This window comes from Symphodus melops, assembly GCF_947650265.1.
Source record: "Symphodus melops genome assembly, chromosome: 6".
NCBI lineage: Eukaryota > Metazoa > Chordata > Actinopteri > Labriformes > Labridae > Symphodus > Symphodus melops.
The window spans coordinates 17376873-17396689 of record NC_136696.1 but is presented as its reverse complement, the minus strand read 5'-3'; the positions used below and the strand labels follow the sequence as shown (position 1 = coordinate 17396689).

The 19817-nt window shown below is 40.7% G+C and overlaps 3 protein-coding genes across 4 annotated transcripts in view; 2 read left to right on the top strand and 1 right to left on the bottom strand.

Annotated features, from left to right (window-relative positions):
- Positions 1-620: 620 nt before the first annotated feature.
- Positions 621-3802, top strand: lactb (lactamase, beta). Of its 2 annotated transcripts, none has more exons than XM_079345703.1 (6): positions 621-1171; positions 1285-1351; positions 2160-2350; positions 2454-2769; positions 2860-3025; positions 3187-3802. In XM_079345703.1, the coding sequence occupies exons 1-6, from the start codon at positions 800-802 to the stop codon at positions 3710-3712; spliced, it is 1638 nt and encodes a 545-aa protein (XP_079201829.1). In that variant the 5' UTR covers positions 621-799; the 3' UTR covers positions 3713-3802. The 2 variants fall into 2 exon arrangements, with proteins under 2 accessions (XP_079201829.1, XP_079201830.1); XM_079345704.1 differs by having other exon boundaries at positions 623-1159.
- A 978-nt stretch (positions 3803-4780) lies between these two features.
- On the bottom strand, positions 4781-6872 carry nrg4 (neuregulin 4). Its single transcript, XM_079345705.1, has 4 exons — positions 6109-6872; positions 5920-6013; positions 5603-5755; positions 4781-5441 (listed from the first exon to the last, which is right to left on the bottom strand). The coding sequence occupies exons 1-4, from the start codon at positions 6116-6118 to the stop codon at positions 5369-5371; spliced, it is 330 nt and encodes a 109-aa protein (XP_079201831.1). The 5' UTR covers positions 6119-6872; the 3' UTR covers positions 4781-5368.
- An 865-nt stretch (positions 6873-7737) lies between these two features.
- The window catches only part of tmem266 (transmembrane protein 266), a 29364-nt gene continuing 17284 nt past the window's right edge, over positions 7738-19817 (top strand). Inside the window, exons 1-3 of the mRNA XM_079345566.1 lie at positions 7738-8372; positions 9736-9844; positions 15737-15925. Coding sequence (XP_079201692.1) covers positions 9831-9844; positions 15737-15925 — 203 coding nt within the window. The 5' untranslated portion in view covers positions 7738-8372; positions 9736-9830. The remainder of the gene's footprint in view (positions 8373-9735; positions 9845-15736; positions 15926-19817) is intronic.

The following is a 19817-nucleotide window of genomic DNA, read 5'->3' as shown; positions in this document are numbered from 1 at the left end:
TGTTTCGCAGGACCTCTGTGAAAGTGATTTTGCAAACTCTGTTGCACTTTTGAGGAGATAAGAGGGGCGTAACTGTGCCTGTGTGCGATGTAGTCTTTAGAATAAAACCTTCATGCTTTCATTGGATATGTTACAATTTATGGCTTTACAAATAGATTTAATATTATTAAAGCCTATATAAATATGTTCTTTCCTCTTTCAAGTTGAACAAATTACCATAAAAGAATCAACAAAGAGAAGCCCCTGTCATGGTTATTATGCTATGTGCCCCATAATTTACTAAAATCTCGACCTTCCATGTCATGTAGCCTACATAGGAGTTGCATAATACTGATCTCGTAGCCTTTCTCCAAATGGACAACCAGAGTCTCCTCAACATAAGCAGCTTTGAATATGGTTTGGGTATGAATTCATTAGCCTTGACGTTCCTTGTCTACTCAATGCTTTCTTTCATTCGGTGTGGTTCTCCCTGACACACCTGTGGGTAAAGGACAACAAAAAGTAGCCTTGTTCAAAAACGTGTCACGCCAGTACCAGTCTTTGTAAGACAACTAGGCTCTTGTCGAGTCTTTATTTCTTTGTAAGTAATTACACGCTCTTGACAGGCTGCGCACTACACTTTGCCCCACAGTGAATGATCCTTTTTGAGCTTGAATTCGAGTGATCGTGGTTTGATTTATTTGGTCTGGCTCGACGATGCTAACAGGAAGCGAGCGTTGTTTACCCCGGAGCTCGCTAAATAGCAGGGAGGGAAAGTTAGCGTCAATGAGAGGAGGCGAGGAAAGCAACAGATTAAGAAATGTCTCGCTTATTTTGGCCAAGTCGTTTTTGTGCCACAGGTAGCCTCCTAACAGCGCGCGAATCTCCCTCGCGAGCTGGACTGCGAGTCAATCTTACACACAAGCAGCCACATTCAGATACACGCTGTTTTTATATTCAACAACAAAGACGATATGTCGGAGGGACAAAGAGAGACTACTTCAAATACGGATCAAAGTCTAGGATTTGGATGTGTGGGGTTGGTTTGGGAATTGCTTTAGCTGTGGGACTGAAGTACCAGGTGGACAAATCCAACACCTCCTGTGATGATACTTCATACAGGGCTGATCAATACAGAGAGCCGATCAAAGTTAGTCGAGACCTCCTGGAGCGGATAAAGGTAGGCACAGAGGTAGGCCTGCAACTTGTTAGTAGTTCATTGGCCTGTTGATCCATGCGCTTTCATTTTATCCCTGGTCACTTTGACCTTTAATCTCTAATCTGAGTCGTTGTTGTTCATTGCAGGCTGAGGTTGGGGCTCCAGGTCTGGTGGTTGGGGTCTCTGTGGATGGGGTTCAAGTCTGGTGTGAAGGTTGGTGCCAGCAAAGTCCACTTTTTTTACGCCTATTATTTATATAAATAAATGCATAAAGTGAAGCTATTATCCCCCGATCCAAGGTAGTATAACTTACCCTGCTTGTAAGATCTCCATAAATAAAATGTATTATTATACGACTGTGAACTTGAACCCGCAACAGTAATTATGGCTTAATTAGAGTAATGTCTATAAGGTCTGACATCCACCAAAGCAAACCTCCCTTTCATTAATGTTTCTCAAACATTTGCCTTTGTCAACTTTTGTACATTGGTAAAATAAATGTAAATTATCCACCCACAATAATCCACAGCCGAGGATACATTCTCTAACATGTGTTGGAACCTAAACATGAGTAATTTAAACAAAATGATATTCTATTTAAATAAAAAGCGGGTCCTATATGACGCTCCAAGACAAGTGTCTTGTTACATTAATGTAACGCAAGTACCATTATTATCAGTGGGCTATTGGAATAACAGTGGCCACTATGGGACCGATAAATTGTTTACAGAGTGCATTTCAGCTTCAGCTTTGTTTGCCTCAAAACACTTGTTGCCCATATTAGTTGTTAACTAAAATAGGCCTTTTTTTGTGCCATGAACTCAGCCAGCACAGAGCAGCCTGTCCCAACAGAGTCAGATGTGAAACTAAGGATCATCCCTTTTCCTTGTATTTTTCATTTTTGTGAAAGGTCTGAAGTATTATTTTTCTTTCCTAGGAAAGGAGTCTTAAACATGTGTATTTTTTTTTAAGGAAGAATTTTACAAAATGCATTTAAATTCTACATGTAATTGTAATTTAGGGATGGGTTATGCTGATTTGGAGAACCGTGTGCCATGCAGCCCAGAAACAGTGATGCGAATTGCCAGCATCAGTAAGCCCCTCACATCTGCAGCAGCTGCACGACTGCGCGAGGAGGGGAAATTGGATCTTGATATGCCTGTCCAGCAATATGTCCCGGAATTTCCCCAGAAACAATTTGATGGACAGGATGTAAGCTTCTTGAACCAGATGTCTGAGATTTTTTTTTATCAGCAATAATATCTTCTTTTTGTGTGTACAGCTTACATACTTATAAATGATCCTTTTCTTTCAGGTCACGATAACCCCTCGCATGCTTCTTTCCCACCTAAGTGGTATACGACATTATGAGAAGGATGCAAAGAAAGTCAAAGAGGACAAGGAGAAAGCCAAGCGACTGTTAAAGCCCCCAGTAAAAGAGAGAGAGGATGGAAAGAGCTCATCTGAAAACAAAGCGATACCCACTGCAACAGAACAGAAAGGCAAAGGTAGTGCTCAGACTCAGAAGAAAAAAGAGTTTGAACAGGAAGAGTATTACTTAAAGGACAACTTTGAAAGTGTCACCCATGCCCTGGGCCTCTTTAAGGATGACCCGCTCATTTTCAAACCCGGTAAATCACATATTTGTCTAAATAAATGAAACACGATTCAAATTCAGTGTTAACGCTCTAATGAAAAATACATTTATTTAATATGTGCAGGCACTACTTTTCTGTACTCCACCCATGCCTTCACCCTGCTCAGCGCTGTTATGGAGCGAGCTGCAGGTCAGCGCTTCCTGGACCTAATGATGAACATGTTTCGGGAGCTAGGAATGGTTAATACTGTGCCTGAAGAGAATGACCCTATTATTTACCACCGCTCTAGGTAATCTATCATCTACGATCTTACGTTTTAACACACTGACCCATCACCGCTGAGTACAGCGGGAACACTCCAGTTATATCGGGAATAGAGCTTGTGATTTTCTCTTTTTTTTTTTTTATTTAATAAGGAGATGTTTGATTTTTGTTGATGCTTTTCCATAGGTTTTATCATCTCAACAAGAGGGGACGTGTTGTGAACTGCCCCTATGTAGACAACTCCTACAAGTGGGCAGGAGGTGGCTTCCTCTCCACTGCTGCTGACTTGCTGCTGTTTGGTAATGCTGTGCTCTACAGCTACCAGGTGGCCCACCTGAAGGACACTCAGGGTTTGCTCCCTGGCTTCCTCAAACCTCAAACAGCCATAGATCTGTGGATACCGGTTGATCGGACTGAGGCCAGCTGGGATAAGGACGGACTGTATGCCCAAGGCTGGCTCGTAGTGGAGAAAGAACAGAAATATGGTCAGTGCAGGAAACGCAGACACTATGTATCGCACACAGGAGGTGCTGTTGGGGCCAGCAGCGTCCTCCTGGTACTTCCCAGTGAGGAGATAAGGGAGAGCAAAAGACGGCCCCCCATCCTCCCACAAGGGGTGGTGGTAACCATTATCACTAACATGCAGTCTGTGGGACTTAACAGCACAGCACTTAAAATTGCGCATGAGTTTGACAAAACCAGAGGCCTGTAAGAGTGAGTTGTCGCCAGGCAAACTTGATTTTACATTTGACTGATTATAAATAATTTCATGTAGTTTTGATAAAGCTTTTGAAAAACTCAATTTTTCCACCTGTTTTTAAAATGTATTTCTCAAATCATGTACTACAACTCTTACTGTACTGTCCACCACATCACTTGTCAGTGAAGTCTAACAGCCACTAGGTGGAGGCAGGTGACTGTATATGTAGCACAAAGAACGCCACTGACTTCCGTCGGGACTTTGTGGGCGTAAAACAAAGGTTCCTGCAATTCTATATTTAAAAGCTTTTACAGCTACAATTTACAGGTTGACATTTCTAGATCAATATGAAAGAAGTCCTAATCAAGAGATAACAGTTGTTAATATTTAAATCAGCAAGCTACATCTAAAACTTCTATGTCACAGGTAAAGGAGTTTGAGGACCACCCTCTACATAAATCAGGAAGTGTTTTGGCTTAATGTTAACCTGTTGAAAATTAAAATGAAAACAAAACAAATATTTGACAATGCCAGACTGTAAGTCCTCATTCAGTGCGTAACACAGATTGAGTTTGTAATTGGTAACAGCAAATATATAGTTATTTTCTCCCACTGTTCATTTAGAGCCACTGTGGGAGAACATTGGAAGTTCAACAACATGTAAAACAAGTGAATAAAACTGTTATTAATGCATTCCAACAGGTATTAATTCTCTCCTAAAATTGCAGCATTGACTCATATCGGATGGCACCACTCCCATTGTTAAACTCCCGGGATCTCCTGTGCCCCTGTTTTCAGATTGAAGGAGACTGATGACTGGCTTGGGATACGCTAATTATACAGCCTCCTACACACTGCAAATGTGTGTCTTCCTGAAAATCGGGCTTTACAAGAGCCAGTGGCTGCTTAGGGTTAACATTAGATTTAGCATTAGGTTAAGCATCTAGGCTAAAGGTTGAGGATAGAAATGAAGTTCTTATGCCAAGGTTTAAAGTATGGGGAAGGAGCTGCCATCATGATCCTCACATATTCAAATGTTAATGTACGAGTGTGTGTGTGTGTGTGTGTGTGTGTGTGTGTGTGTGTGTGTGGTCTTGTCAAAAAACACACAGTCAAATCACTGAATATGGAGCATTCCATATATTTACACAATTACAAATATTTACTTATCGCACGTTAAGCATGTTCATTCATTTATACAAGGGTTAATTTCTTAAGAAGATACCAGTTAAATATTCATAATAATCATTTTCTTTATAGTTTAACACAGTCCAAACAGGCGTTATAAATACATTTCAGACAAAGCATGTAGATTGAAATGTGACTTAACAAGAGTAACACCAAGGCAAACTCCATTGCTGTGTTGAGAAAAAAAAAAAAGGTTAAGGTGTGATTAAGTTCCAACCCACTTAAAGTCGTTTCACATCTGGTCTCTGTGTGTGTGTTAATAAGTTACACCTTTCTGTAGCAAACATAACGAGACTATTAATGCACTATTATCTCTTTACCTGCTCTGGCTTTTGGTAAGGTTGATGCAGCAGTTTTCCAAAGACATGGCCAAATTCGACATAGATCAAATTCCAACAAAACAAGCGACGCTCAACTCTGAGAATTATTTCATTTTCCCGTCCATAACTCAAGCATAAGAGAAACGCATCAGAAGGAAGGTCATACTCTTGGCTTCACTCTCCAATACTGTTGCTGGTTGTTCTGTTGGCTCTGTTTCTTGGCTTTTAACATCCTGTGAGTGAAAACAAGTCATTGTTATAAGCTTTAAAAGAATAAAGGCCTGGCTGACGAAATAATACCAACACTGTATAAAACAAAAAGGAAGACCATATCCTAATGCTATTTTTAGACACCTTGTGGGTCTTGATAATCCCAAAGCCTTAATGTACTCACTTGCGTATGTAGTAGATAACAAATGCCAGCACTGTTAGGATGAGTAGGGCAACAATGACCACAGCTGCAATTAACCCAGCCTCCCCTGCGTTGGATGAACTACTGAAGAGTTGGAGCTGCTCACATCTGCTGCCTTTGAAATTTTCATTGCACCTAAAGTAAGACATTAAATGAGTCTGACTGTTTACACACAGAAGAATTGTGAATCAAATGAAACACCAAAACTTTGAAAACGATTGCCACATTAAAGTAAAATGTTCATGAAGAGTTTTTATTTAAAAAAATACAAATAGAATATAAGTATTGTATTCACTTACACACAGGAGAGTGTATTCATTGAATATATTTTGTAACATGTTCCTCCATTCATGCAATAGGTTGCTTCATGTGCCTCACAAGGGTTTCCATGGTCTACAAAGACATAAAATCATTTCAGATATTAGAGCTCTTAAAATTGTAATCTGTTAAAACTTTAGACATGAGTCATCTTTTAGTTTTATTGTTACCTGCCATCATTTGTAGTCACTAGTTGGGTGTTCCTGAGAACACAAGAAACACGTTTGTCACATTCACAAAAAGTAACAAAAAAAGGAAGATGAGATCTGATGAGGTTTAAAGGGCTAAGATTTGCAAGCGAGATTAAAAAAGCATTACCTTGACTGATATACAGTAAGTAAAAAAATCTGTCCTTACCAGCTCTTATAATCCCAGCTATTTGTCGTTAGTGCAGGTTTCCAATGCGAGTCATAGTGACGCTTCAAACTAACACAGATCTGCTTTTTGTTGGACCTCTGAAGTCATGTGGGTGTGTTGCTCCAAGAAAAATGTTGTGATTGCAGTTTGTCCACATTGTAAATGACGAGCCAAACGTCAGGATACAGGGTAATTTGCTTGTATGTCGTAGTATCATTTAAAGGCATGTAAGCAGAACAGACAGTACTATTAAAGGTCATTTAAATACCCTGAGAAGAATTTGACAATGTAGCTGCCCTTGTCTCTGTCAGACAAAGTAGATTAACTTTTGTTTTTATTGTTGGAGATTCAGTTGTATCCTGAGATCAGGCAGATGGGTGAGGAAATCACCTATTGTGCATGTGAGCCCAGCATGTCTGGGTTTGCTTAGCAACTCTTGAATGACTGGTATGCAGAGAAGGCATGAATGGAATCGTGGGAACTTTTTTGAAGTCTACGAACACATCACACCACTTCCCTCTGACAAATAATTATGGCTGTATACGCAGAACCGTTAGTTGATGCATCTACTGGACAAGTTTCTGTTGGTTTTTTTTCCAATTAGAAAATAATTTTGAATTAGTGTATGTGTTTATTGTACAAATGGATAGAGTTGAGTCAGATAATATAGTGGAGAAGCTAAATTGATATTGAGTACATTGAGGACGTCCGATCTTTTCTGTACATGTAAGGGCCTCACAGGCCTACTATAAAGTACGTCAGTTGGTCTGTAGTCCTGGTTCAGGCATTAATGCACCCTTTATAGAAAGTTGTGTTTTCTTTCAATATATTTCTGATGTTTGAAGTTTTTATAATTTCCTAAATGCTTCATGCCAGTGATAAGCTAATTATTAAAACTATGTATTGGTTATATAAGGTTTTGACAAACCCTATGGTCCATGTCAGCAAAAAACGTGTTCTATGTGTAAGATCTGAACCAAAATGAACAGCAAATCAGTTATCAATATCCATGAAAATCTATCTCTAAGGATATGAACTTATAACAAAATGAGAACCTCTCGTTTAATGGACTATTTTAATGTAATGTTGGAGAACAGGAGGATTAACATTCATTTTGTGTTTATTTCTGGACATAACTAATAGCCAAAAGTATTGGTAAATTATTTGTAGCACACTAAATGAACCTCAGATATGGTTCATTTATTTAGCCTCTGTAGCCTACCCTTCACTAAGAGGCTCATATCAGAACCAATGCCCAACGCAATTCAAATCCACTGACCCCCTTTTGTTGGTGTTTCCGGGACCGAATTCCCGCACCACACTTGAAGGGCACAACTTAAATATCTTCAATAGTAGAATGGCGATGCAGGCTGATAAAATGTACACTATGAAAATCATAGATTCAGCACTTAAAGCTTCTCTAAAGCACGTGAGTATTTTTTTTTCGCGCGGGTGGGTTGTTATCGCGAGGAACTCGAGGTGAAGTGAAGCGAGTGGTTTTTTTTCTACGTCGACGCTGTCAGGGTGGCACAGAGAGGGGGGGACATGGTTTCTTATAAGAAAATGTTATTGAGATAATTGTGTCGAGGTTTAATTTTAGTCAATCTAGCCCGGTTTCCTCCGCTTTGTCGACTCTGCTATAGTCACACGTGACGCCGCTGGATCACCGATTTTCAGCACCTGGACAGCTCCCGGTGGCGAACCTCTTCTTCTTATTAGTGGGCACATGGAGTCCTTGGTGTGATTTGTGGGGGATGCCCCTGCGAGCACATCATGCCTCCCTCCGAAACAGACGTAGTTTTCTCCCCGATTCAATGACAGCGTCGTCGTTTTCGCTGAACGATGCTGCTTTCAGTCCGGAGGAGGTGGTTTCTTCTTGCACTGTCTTACGGGTGCTCGGCCAACGCAAATTCAGGGGGAATCGCAGCCTACACACAGCAAGATCCGAGCTTCCCTCACACTGATCACCACCACCATCATTATCATCATCATCGACGAGGAGGGAGATATCATTTCTACGAGGGCAAAGAAGTCACGACAACACTTTGCACGATGTAGATCTCGCAAAACAAGAGAGGTTAGTGTTTTCTTGTAGCTTCTTTTCAAGTCGCTGTTTGCGTTGGTTGAAACAGGAATGAGACTATGTGGCCTCCGAGCATGCACAGATAGAAAATGTTAGCAGCACTCATGTAGCTACTACTTCAATACTTGCAAATGCATCATGAAAAGAAAAAGAAAAGAAAAGGCTTAGATACAAATGGCTAAAAGTGCTGATAATGAAAGATGAAATTAAAGGATGACCTGGGCATGCAAAAACACATCATCTGTCCTTCAGACTTTACTTTAAGTTCCAACTCAAGACTAACTGTGAAATTCGACCTCTGTGATTTATTGAAGTCCAGATATTCTTTGCTCTGCTGTAAATGATCTCAAACAAACACTCCTTTCATCCCACTTGCCTCTTTGGCCACCCCGTCAGATATTATTTGAAACATTTCGGCAGTGTTAACTTCTTTTATTACACTGAAGACCACAGTATTTTTGGGCTGCCGAAACAGTGTCACTCTCAGCACTTTAATGACCTGGGCCGATTTATCCAGAGAGCAGCATTTTATCTGCTGTGCTCCACTACATGATACTCTGCTGTTGTCTCATGCGGCGGTGAGTGCTGACTCTTCACCTGTCCGAATCCGGAGGTTTTATCTGCTCCTTGTTTTTGTCACACAATTCCCCCCAATCCATGTGTACAATCGAGAAGGTGTGAGAAAAAAAAGTGGAATTATTGTATTGTACATCATCTAAATTTCCACTTGCCTGAGTGACATTTGCCCTGCAACTCCCAGAATTTATTCAGGCTTGTTTTATTTTGTAATGATGGACTTTTTTCAGCACTGACTTTGTGTGTGTGGCTTTCTCGTCTGCTTGTGTCATGTCTGTACTCTGCAAAGCAGCTGGAGCGGTTCTTTCATTGAATGGACTACAACATCAATGGCTCTCTATCCTGTGGCACAAAGAGCTAGCATCCTGCTGCACTTGCTATGCAAGAGGTGTGATGTTCCTCAGCCCCTGATTCACTGAGCAGAGCGTATATTGGAGGAGATTTAAAATCCATTACAGTTTAGTGCTCCCCTGGAAAAAAGTTAAACAGAGCAAAGCTACAACTGAAGTTAGAACACAGAGCCTTCAGAAAAAGTGAAAGAGCTAATACTTCATTGATAACTCTGTGTTATACTCAACTGTGCACATGTGACTTTGAGATAAAATATTTAATTTTGACCTTGGAAATAGTAGTTGGCAAGACAAAGCTCCCCCTCCAATTCTATTAATGCTGTACAGATCAACAAAATCTCACAATCGTTCGCGAGTGGTAGATGGGCTTCACGAATTTCTCTTCTGTAATGCTTATTCCTTCTTTCCTTTTTTCTTCATTTTGTTTCTAGGAGTTGTAGGAGCCAGGACTCTGCAGAGGTGAAATCACATTTCACACTTGGGTTCATTTAGTGTGGACGTTTATTTGAAGTAACAAGACATCAACATGAGCAACCACCAGTAAGTATCAAACCCTAAAGTTGTTTTTAGATCTCTTAAAAGGTCATTTTGTCGTTTTGAAAATAAGGCTCTGTTATTTCATTTCTAATTCTAAGTCTAAAATGCTTATAGGTTACAAAAAGTTTAACGATTGCTCAACTTGATTGCTGTAGCCAGGAGCTCGCAAACTGGCTACGGTTTCTGCAATTTATTTACAGAGGTAAATGCCTACAGTCAGGTTTTGGTTCGGCTCATTTTTTTTTTTTTTTAAGTGGTTGACAATATGAAAGACCCTTCTTAGATAGACCTGTTATTTCAAATGAGATGCTTATTTTAAAACCAGGAAAATGTCTCTTCAAAGCCACCAGCCACTATTGACAAAAACAGCCATCTCATCCTGAAGAACTCAGAAGTTGCTGGTCTATCGCTGCTTCAGACAGTCAGTCTGTTGGACTTTTGTGTTTTGGCTTTTAGTTTAGAGCCAAACCATTATTTCTGCATGCACGATAATACAAACACACTAGTCATGTTATGCCTGAAAAAAATGCTATCTTGTCAATGAAGTCTGTTGGCTATGAAGAAAATAATGATGAATAATGAAAAGTCTATTTATTGTTTCAATTTCTCCAAAATGTTCATCTCAGTAGGGATCTTTTCTGTAAAAAGAAGTATTCCCCTTGTAAATGACTTTTAATAGGGATCAGCAGGTAAGTGAAGCCCAGCCTGGTCTGGCGTCTCCAAGAGGGAGAAAAGGGCCAGCCATCTCCAGTCTCCTCTGGTATCTATTAGCATTCAGCGAGGATGTTCACTTGTCATCTTCTCTTATTAATAATTACTCCGTGTGTGGTCCTCCAGACAGGCCCTGCATTCTGATTGCAGTCCGGGTTGGGGCTAAGAGAAGGGAAAGAGAGGGAGCCAGGGGAATGGAGCAGAGTGGGAGGAGGTGGAGTGGAGTAGAGTAGAGTGGAGTGAAGGGTGAATGCAGAATGGGTTCAGTCAGCTGCATCTTCTGATTAAAGGAGCAGGATGCTGCTTCCAACCAACAGAAATACCAATCTGGGATGCAGACCAGCAAGTCAGTACAGATGAGAGCTGATTAAAAGTCCATTTGAAGGAGAACATTGCTATGAGAGATCCAAATAAAATATAAAATGTCAGAAGTAGTACACTTAGGTACAATGGCATACATTAATACTGCTGTGAGTTGACACATGGAAAACTGCTTTGGTTTTTTGAAGGTGGTGGAGTTATTTTCATCCGAGTTCATTTAGACCAGATGCTGCTGTAAATCCTGTGAGTGTCTTCCCTCTGTAGCATCCCTGCTAAGGAAACAATGGACAACATGATGGGAGAATTATTAGATGCTTACATAAAGCAAATTGAAATTGTTGTAGCTTCCAAGTACTATATTTAACACAAGTGATGAATAAACATACCTGGTTAACATGCAGTGCCCTTTCTGTTTGCCTTGTATGCAGCTGTTTGTACATTCCAATTTCCTACATTACACTAGAAGGACATGACACACACCTGGAGTTGCTTCATTGCTTTAAAACAGGTCACCTAACATTTACTGGAACAGGTCACATGATCCTGTGCAGAATGCCCCTCGTTTATTCCTCGCTATAAATTAGCCTAACCCTAACTCTCCATTTCATTACAATAAATGTTTCTGATTAGAAAATCAACAATGAATCAGGTCCACTTAGAGATAATGTCTTTGTACCCTTGACTCTAATACGTCTCGGTTCAACAGCCCTCCATTGGTGTCCAGAAACTATAGAGTGAGCCCCACTGTTACACAGGATGATATTGATCTCTATTACGGTACAACAGGTACCTAGTCTGTGATTTAAAACTATATACTGTCGATCAATATCCCTTCCTGCTGCTGAAAGTAATCCCAAACAAATGCTCCATTATATTGTTGGATATTAACTTTATCACACACTACAATTCCTTGCTGTTTTTTAGAAATGACTTTGCCATTTCCTTCATTAAACTTTGTATTTAGAACCCATCTTCTGGTGGGAGGGGGAAAGAGTTTGGTCTGCTGCTCTTTTCACTGGATTTTTTTGACCAATGAGAGACGTACAAACGTGGAATAATTTGGGCTGACACTTGCTTTTGAAGATCATTGGGCTGATCGCAGAAGAAATCTAAACATTTCATGTGTAGTCCTCTACTTGTTGACGTGATTTGAAAATAAAACTACAGATTAAAACCTGAAGCAACAACAACACAGGATCCTCACTCATCATTGATACAGCAGTATTGTCTACTTCTGTAATTTCCCTTCGGACCATGAAAGAGCAAGCACTGCCGGAAAGATGTGATCTTACAAATGTACCACTGTGTCAGGAGCTCATGTCAGGATAGCTGCTGCTGTTGGGAAATCTGGCCCGTGCTTGTAGGAGTGATTGGCGCATTGGTCCCTGCTTTCCTGATGATATCAGGGCAGTGAATTGCTGTGCATGAAGGAGCAGCCAAGTGTCCGTGTACAAACTTATTGGGTGGGACAGAGCGGCCGGGTTGTAGACAGCTGGCTGGAAATAAGGTGGCAGTAAGCGCTGAGAATGACAATGATACCGATGCCCTCTATAAACTTGGAGTTCATGCTGAGGCAGCACTTCAAAACCCACCGAAGTGACAGAAGCCGAGTATTTATCGCTCCGAGGAGGTGATTTATGAAAGGATGTGACAAGCATCAGTCTCAGTCCTTATCATTCTGATAGACAAGCTGCATTAAAGTCTACTAAGCCGTTGATTTGTTTTTTGTTAGAGGTCCATAGAATTATGATGATCATGATCAATGATTAGACTGCTCTTATTTTATGCTAACTTTGTCATTATTTTCCCACACAAAACAAGGACTGACTTGAGTTTATTATACCAGCTAGACAGGACGTGAACTGAAAAGTTCACATGTATACAAATGATAAACAAATGAAAGAATTTTATTCTTTCCATTTTCCCGTAATATGGAGTCATTTGGTTTGGTGATCTCGAATTTTTTTCTTATTATGTTGAGATAAAGCTGGTTTTCAAGACTTCTCCCAATAATTGATCATTATTACTAGGAAATTAGAGTACAAAACAATGTAGGGATGTCTGCTTACAGCTTCTGTGCAAAAGAACATTTTTGGCTGAAACATTTAAATGAAGCCGAATTAAAGCCTCAAACATGTCATGTTTACTTTAATATGTGTTCCCCTCTTGATTGACAGATGATAGGCCCAAGCTGTAGTCCGGAAAGCTAACATTTCCCTCTTGATGTATCTTATGTCAGCATTCAAACCCCCAATGTTCTCTGCTGGAAGTATTCAGTGTAAAAAGATATAAATGAGCTGAGCTCTTTGTTGAGTTCAGCAGTATCAGACTTCAGTGGAACTTGGGTTAATTTCTCACAAAATGCTGCATAAAACTGAGGTTGGAATAGATTACAAGTGAAATTCATTTAAACTGCAGATCTATAGAATATGAAATATTGCACTGAAGATGGAAATTCAAGTTGGGGAAAGAAGCTTCTATGTATTTACAAAGATATGTGAGACCGGGTAGTGTCTGTGTATGAGGGCTGTTTTTTGGTGTCAGCTTTTACGAAAACGAGAGGCATCATCAAAACTTTTTTTTTTTATGAAACCTTGTTAGCTTGATCACATTCGGGTTATTGATTATAACACCAGTGCTGTAATGACAAACAGCTCTAAATTGTTAATCAGTTAAAACTGGAAAGGAGAGATCTTAGCAGGCTGTATCTATTGATCCCTGCGTGGTGATTTATGGTGTTTGGATGTAAAAATGCTGGGGGATTATGCACCCCAGGCAATAATACACAGAGCTCATTTAAACAGAAATTGGTTTTCAAACCTACAACATTGAGAGTGTTATGATTAAATAACACACATTCTTTGGAACAAAATATAGTTTATACAAATGCATTGGCATTAATCAGCCTTCCCAGTTAAAAAATGCATTTTTATTTTCAAAGCTTCATGATAAACAGTGTTAAAATAAAATGATAGAGAAGCTGTAACCAGTTGTAACCGGTTTCATTTTAGTGTTTTGCATCATGATATGAACAATAATACATATAACTAGGGTGTAGCTGAATGAAAAATGAAAATAAAACAAGACCAGCCCAGCATTAGGAAACATGAGCTTCTTCAGAAGCATGGTTTCTGTGCCTTTTGGCTATGTTGTAAGGCTAAGCTCTTACTATATATGGGTGTGAGATTTCCCCCCCAGCTGCATGTGCCCTATGTCAACCTTTTCCCTCCCTCTTGGCATTTGCTAATATCACACGCCTCTGAAAAGACCCCAGCCTTTAGCATGCTGTTGGCTGTCCTTGCCTACATCTTTGGAGGGAGCACATCGCTCCCTCCCCAGGATGGCAACCAGCCACTCCACTGGGCTCTGCACATGATGGCTCCTGGCCCGCTCTGTGATTGTCTGGAAATGTGAATTTGATGCACTAAACAGTTTGTGTCTGTCATGACTGATTAGTGTCCTTGCTATGGTTGGTCAGAGGTGCCAAGTCCATATATAACACTAGGTTGCGCCTGCGTGTTTTGGTGATGGGCATGTTAATATGTGACCATATGACCCATCACCTCTAGCAGGAGTTGCATAACCAAGAACCACATATTTATAGGAGGAAGGGCAAGGCATTTTTTTGTAGTTACAATAAGAAAATGGTTTTCCTTTTATAACACATTGGGACAATAAAGTGCAAGTGATTCTTGTTTTCGCAAAAATAACTTTCAAAAGGAGTCCATGAACCAGCTCTGAGTCAAATAGTAAGCTAGGAATATGAAGGACCTGCCTACATTAACATTTAACAGGAAGGTGGATCTGCTCAGTGATCCTTCTACTAACCGCTTCCTCTCACTTTGTTTCACCTCCAGCACAGAGGATAAAGAATTCACCAACCTAATGGCCTTTGTTCCCCCCTTTGTTGTAATCAATGCCTTCCTCCTCTGTTGAGCACTGGAGTTATTGATGCCTCCACACTGGCTGCACTGGGACGCCTGCCAACACTGTGTGAGACTCCTGTTCCAGGATGACTTCTCCTTGTGTGCTATTGGCTGAGCTCGTGGTCACAGCCCACCCTGCACACTCAAGTTTTAGGGCATCAATGACAGCAAGATGACACTTTGTGCTTCTGCCAAGAATAGCTAAACTTTTAGAAGAAAAAAAAGCAGTTTGTAAGAGTCAAAGTTGGAAGAAAAAAAAAAAATCTTTTTCTTTTTTTAAATAAAAAATTGAAACAGTACAGCATTGAGGGGCAACCTTGAGTGCACCAACAGGGATATTTTTATACTGGTAACTGCTGGCAACTTGGCAACACAGCAAAGAAAGAGGATCGCAAGTTATACAAGGAATCGCCACACTTCCATCATTAGCACGTCAGTAAAATAGTCTTAAACAATGTAGACGATTTGTGATTCATCGCTAAAAATGACATTTTTCATTTGTGTGAGTGAGTGAGTGCAAATTGGCACGTTTCCTTTAGTTTGAGATTACCTTCCCTTCATACTCTGCTAATGAGAAACGCAGAGCTTGTCATCACTTGCCAGGTAAATGGGTCCTTGTTGATGATGCCAGCAAACACTGGAAACAAGAAATCTCTCACCCTGTTTGTGTTGTCATTCATCAGAATTAAGCATAGTCCCAGTGGTTTCATCACATCCTGCTACCTTGAGCATTTTCCAAGTGAGTGCAACGGCTAATTCAAATAAACATCGCACTTGCATTCAACCTTACACTGAAGGTCTGCCATCCTTGCGGTGATTTTATTCCACTGCAAGGGTGACATTATGCAGATGTGGAATCAAGATTCCATATAATGAGCTTAAAAAAACACAGTACAATGTATCTAAAGTTGATGTGGCTGTTGTGTGTGTGCCGTAGGGCTCCTCCCCAGGCCCGAGCCTCAGAGCTGGAGGTGATCTCCCAGCAGGTCGAGGAGGACAACCAGTGCGTAGCCCCCGCCCAGCTGGTCAGCCTGGCCTACAGAGACTTACCTCTGGCCGCGCTGGACATTTCCCTCGCTGGATCTCAGCTTATCTCGAACCCGGATGAAGAGGACAACAGAGACGGGTATGTAACACTCTGACTCCACAATCTGACCTCTGTGGTTGCTGGTAGTCAGTATTGTTGACTAGTCATTAAAACAATCTCCAGTGAAAATGATGCTATAGGTAATAACTTGTGATTAGTGAGGTGTGTGGAACTTTAATTCTATATTCTATAAAGCATAATATTTAATATTTTAATAAACTAACAAAATAGTAGGGTGATAATCAATGAAATCTCTCTGTAACAATTGTACACAATGAAACAAATAATTGAAAATGATGTGTGTTAGAACCTGCTTACATTTTAAATGAGAGTACAGCAGTGTGGGGATATTTGGAGACGAATTTAGTAGTGGCACCATTTTAAATGGACAATGTTTCCTTTAATGTGTTCATTTCAGATCGATAACACCGCCATTTTCCAATACCAGACAGGCTTCTGTCCAAAATGTCGATTTATGGCAGAAAACAAAGCTTGTTGTCAGCACCATAGCTTTTCCCTAAATGACAGCCCTGTGCTGCTGTGTTTTTTTCCTCTTCATGGTTTGTGTTTTCTTATCACCATATCACTGTGCTTCAGGACCCGTCCCTTTTTAAGCTTCCCTGTAGCCAGAGCCCATGGCTCTGCACTCAGGATGCGTGACTCACAACCCTATGGCGTGCTGCAATGTTGGCGTCTTTGTAGAGAAAGTTGACAAACAGCATAAGCTTAATTAAAGCATCCGGCATTCTGCCATCTAAACCCCGGTGTGTCAGCTGACTGTGACTGGCTGGACATTGCCTGGCCTGGCCTTGCTCTGTGGGACAGAGGGCAGGGACAGATGGGTTCTGTCCCAAACACCCACTCTCTGATTCTACCTTAAATCTTGCTCACGCTGTCCTGCTTTCAAAAAGGGCAGAAAACATACACATGGCAGTATCACAACACAGGGCAGGATCTGGCAACCCTGCAAAATTATCATCACAGTTTGGGCTCTCTCATGCAGACCTATGCGGCACCCTGGTCCCCTGGGATCTGGCTTTATGTAGTGGAAAAGTCATCAGAGGTAAAACGTGTCGCAGGTCAACAATTCGGATGTCCCTCCCAGATAAAAACTTAAATGTGATTGAAATGTTTTGAGTTACCAGGAAGTTTGGAAGTGTGCAGCGGACTAGTGAAAACAGAGTGCAATCTGTCAGCCGTGTTAGTGTCACAGAATGTTCCTGAGCTTTTTAGATTGGAATTCCTGATTTTCAGGTAAGAGGCATTCCAAGAGGTACCTGTCATCACAGTTTCGTTCACACATTAGTTCTTTGGACACGCTCTTGGAAAAAGCTACAGAGCAAGCTCATAGCTACGGGTTCTGGCTGCCACTGTGACTCATGTGTTTAACATCAGAGGAATGACGCAAAGGTGGGATGTGTTGTGTCGAGCGAGACTTTCATTTACAAAGACATTAAACTCCCTGATGGCAAAGCAATTAAATGCCGATTTCTACAGCTCTTTCAGATCCATTTTGTACTTCCTTTACATTCATGCTATGGCTCATGTGTCATGTTTTGGTTTATCTGCCCATCCATTATGTTCTTTCTGAAAAAAAAATCCCCACAATTTATGTAAAGAAAATCTTCAAATTCAGCACAAATGTCTACTATGACTTGTTGGTCAAAGGTCATGTCTACTACAACCACATCTCGGTTCTATTTTCATGATATGTCATAAAAAAAGATGGAATTTCCTGAAGGGACGGAGGGCAGAACGGGAAAAGAAAAGAAATAAAAAAGGCTGACTATCACATGCTCTGCAGGAAAAAACAAATACGCTCTGTGTGCCTCCAGCAAATGATGCAACCACTCCTGAGTTATATTGATGTTTATGTATGCTTTCAAATACCTTCAATATTAATAAAACTCCCTTGGCCACAGTTACAAAGTTATTCTTTGGGATGCAAACTAGCTGTCTTGTTTATTGGAACAGATGATCAAAGATAATGTAAACCTGTTTTCATTGCCCTGCAGCTGGTGCTGCGACAGAGCCGTTCTTTAGTTTGGCTGATACGAGGACTTTTTGGATTTTTTTATTTTTTTTACTGCGACCACTATGGGTTATATTACTGAGATGGCCTATAAAATGTTATGACATTTTGTAAATGTGACTATATCCTGTGGTAGCAGATGCGTGAGCTGGTGCGTTTTGGTGTCATTCTGATCTAAAAATGGCTGTTGTTAGTTTTTTATTGGTCTTTGGTCAGTGCTTTGGTTTGGATCTGGAAAAACATTAAGGCAGAAGGCAAAGCTCCATAGCAGTGGTCAGAGACGGCATAATAGGCTTATTACGCGAGTATTTTCTGGACTAAATCTTTGATGAGGTCTTTAGTTTAGTTTAGTTTCATTTGGCTGTAAAAAAAAAAAAAAAAGAGCAGAGAATACACACCAGAGATACGCATTTAGCCTTGCATTGCAGCTTCTCGTGGCTCTTTATCAGGAGCCGTGGGCGGTCATGTAGGAGGTGGATGTTCTTGCCGACTACAAGGGGCACACACTGTACTTGCATATTCTGTGCAGTGGTGAGCTGGATGGGAGTATTGATAGATTTTGGCAGCGCCACCTTCTCTAGAACTCGAGTCAGGAGGGTGTTTTAACAAATTCACATTTAGACACCATATTGTACAAATGTATTAAGTAATCTGTTAAGTGTGTAATGATAAAGTTCTTCCCGTTTTATTGCATAGTGGGGTTTTTTGCACAATATGAGATTTCTTTTGTATGGAGTTTCATGTGATGTGTTTCTGCTCGTGTGTACATGTATGTGTGCAAATCCTAAAATAATACTGAAGTACAAAACTTAATTAGTTTCACCTAATAATCTTTAAAGATATATGCTATAAAATAGAATACCGTAAATTCCGTACTATTGAGCGCACTTGGATATAAGCCGCACCGGCTAAAAATAAGTAAATAAATGTATTTGTACATATATAAGCCGCACTTGATTATAAGCCGCAGGTGTCCACGCTATAACAAGAGCTATTTACACAGACGTAGGCTACCGGTAACATCCGCAAATACTGTAGCGTCCGTACGGACGTTAAAGGACGACGAGAGCGTTCAAATAATAACTTTTAATAACCCGATCACTGTCGGCCGTGACCACGCCGTTTACAGCAGAGAGCAACACATAACTTGCCGTAACAATCCAACTCTCTCCCCCAGCGTTCTCTCATACAGCCACTCAACACGTTCTCGCTGGTGCATTCACTGACTCTCCACATAATCGGAATTATGAACACATTATCAACTACTGACTTTACAACATGAACCGTTACAATACGAAGCCTAGCCGACGGTGTCTGTAACACGGCTGATGAAAAAGATGACCGTAATATATTTCACAAGAAAAAGTCCATCCATTCACTGCCTCAGAATGACTTCATTACTCACTTCCTCAGTCTCTGTTGTCGCTGTCAGTGTCATCTTAACGTGCAGCAGCTCTGTTAGCTTCTTTGACAGCCAGCTCGATCGCCTTTAACTTGAAAGCTGCATCATATGTATTTCTCCGTGTGTTTTCCATGATGAGGGTGCGTGCATGAAGCGCAAAATGACTGATATTAAGATCCGACGTGACGAAGTCAAATGTTTTTGCGGCAGAAGCTCATTGTCCCCCATAAAAAATCCATAAATAAGCCGCACCGGAGTAGAAGCCGCAGTGCTCGAAGTGTGAGAAAAAAGTAGCGGCTTATAGTCCGGAATTTACGGTACTTGTTTCATCACTTGAAGGTTTTTTTAAACGTTATTTACATTTGAAAATCTCAAATATTGCTGACTATTCCGATTCTGCTGCCGTCATTTCAGAATATGTCAATGGAACTTTCTATATGAGGCACCGCCCTGCCTGGCTCCAGGCTGCAAATCCTGCAGAAGTTTATCATCCCTAG